Source organism: Arachis ipaensis, chromosome B05 (genome assembly GCF_000816755.2).
Source record: "Arachis ipaensis cultivar K30076 chromosome B05, Araip1.1, whole genome shotgun sequence".
Taxonomy (NCBI): Eukaryota; Viridiplantae; Streptophyta; class Magnoliopsida; order Fabales; family Fabaceae; genus Arachis; species Arachis ipaensis.
Window position 1 is genome coordinate 135,777,223 of NC_029789.2, and position 962 is coordinate 135,778,184.

At 35.2% G+C, this 962-nt stretch overlaps 1 protein-coding gene across 1 annotated transcript in view; it reads right to left on the reverse strand.

Annotated features, from left to right (window-relative positions):
- LOC107644327 (cytochrome P450 CYP736A12-like) overlaps positions 7 to 962 on the reverse strand; it is a 6,816-nt gene continuing 5,860 nt past the window's right edge. Inside the window, exon 3 of the mRNA XM_016348169.2 lies at positions 7 to 868. Within this exon, the coding sequence (XP_016203655.1) occupies positions 8 to 868 (861 nt within the window). The 3' untranslated portion in view covers position 7. The remainder of the gene's footprint in view (positions 869 to 962) is intronic.

The following is a 962-nucleotide window of genomic DNA, read 5'->3' on the forward strand; positions in this document are numbered from 1 at the left end:
GTGAGCATTATTCTTTGTTACTAGCAGCTTCAGCTGTTAGCCTAAAAGTTGGAATAGCTAGCAAGTGTGTGGTTCTTGGTATAGTGATGCCAAATGTTTCATTCATGTCTAATTCATCACAAGACATGCCAAAAGGAAGCTCCCAGTTAAAGCAATGCACCAACTGAGCCACAACAAACTTGATAGTTGCAAATCCCAATTGAGCTCCAGGGCACCCTCTTCGACCAGAACCAAATGGTATGAATCTAAAGTCACGTCCAAGAATGTCTACATTATCATGTTCAAATCTCTCTGGATAGAACTTCTCTGCATTTTCTGACCAAACTCTTGGATCCCTTCCAATTGCCCATGCGTTTATTATGATTCTTGTATTTTTCTTTATGTAATAACCATCAACAACGACGTCGTTTCGAGATTCATGAGGCAATAGCAAAGGTGCAACTGGGTATAATCTTAAGGTCTCTTTCACAACCATATCCAAATAAGGCATATTCTCTATTTCACTCTCTTCAACTTGTTTATTAATTCCTCCAACTACATGTTGTATCTCATGTTGAAGTTTCTTCATCACACTTGGATGCTTTAGTAGCTCTGACATAACCCATTCAATTGCCGAAGTTGATGATTCATATGTTGCACCAATCATGTCCATTATAATAGCCTTGATGTCATTTCTTGTTATAACATGTTCGTGTTCTTCATCAGGATCCATGGGTTGATCCAAACATGATAGCAATATGTCAACAAAATCCTTTTTCTGTGGACTATTATTATCATCATCGTAGTTGGTATTTTGATGATCTTCAATAATATACTCCAATGTATCGTCAATTGATTTTCTTAATTTATTTACTTTCTTTCTTATTCCCTGACAATCAAGGTAATAGCTAGTTAGTATTTTTGTATTTGTATGAACAAAAAAATGTATTATTATTTATGCAGAATGTTAAAGGATAATAATT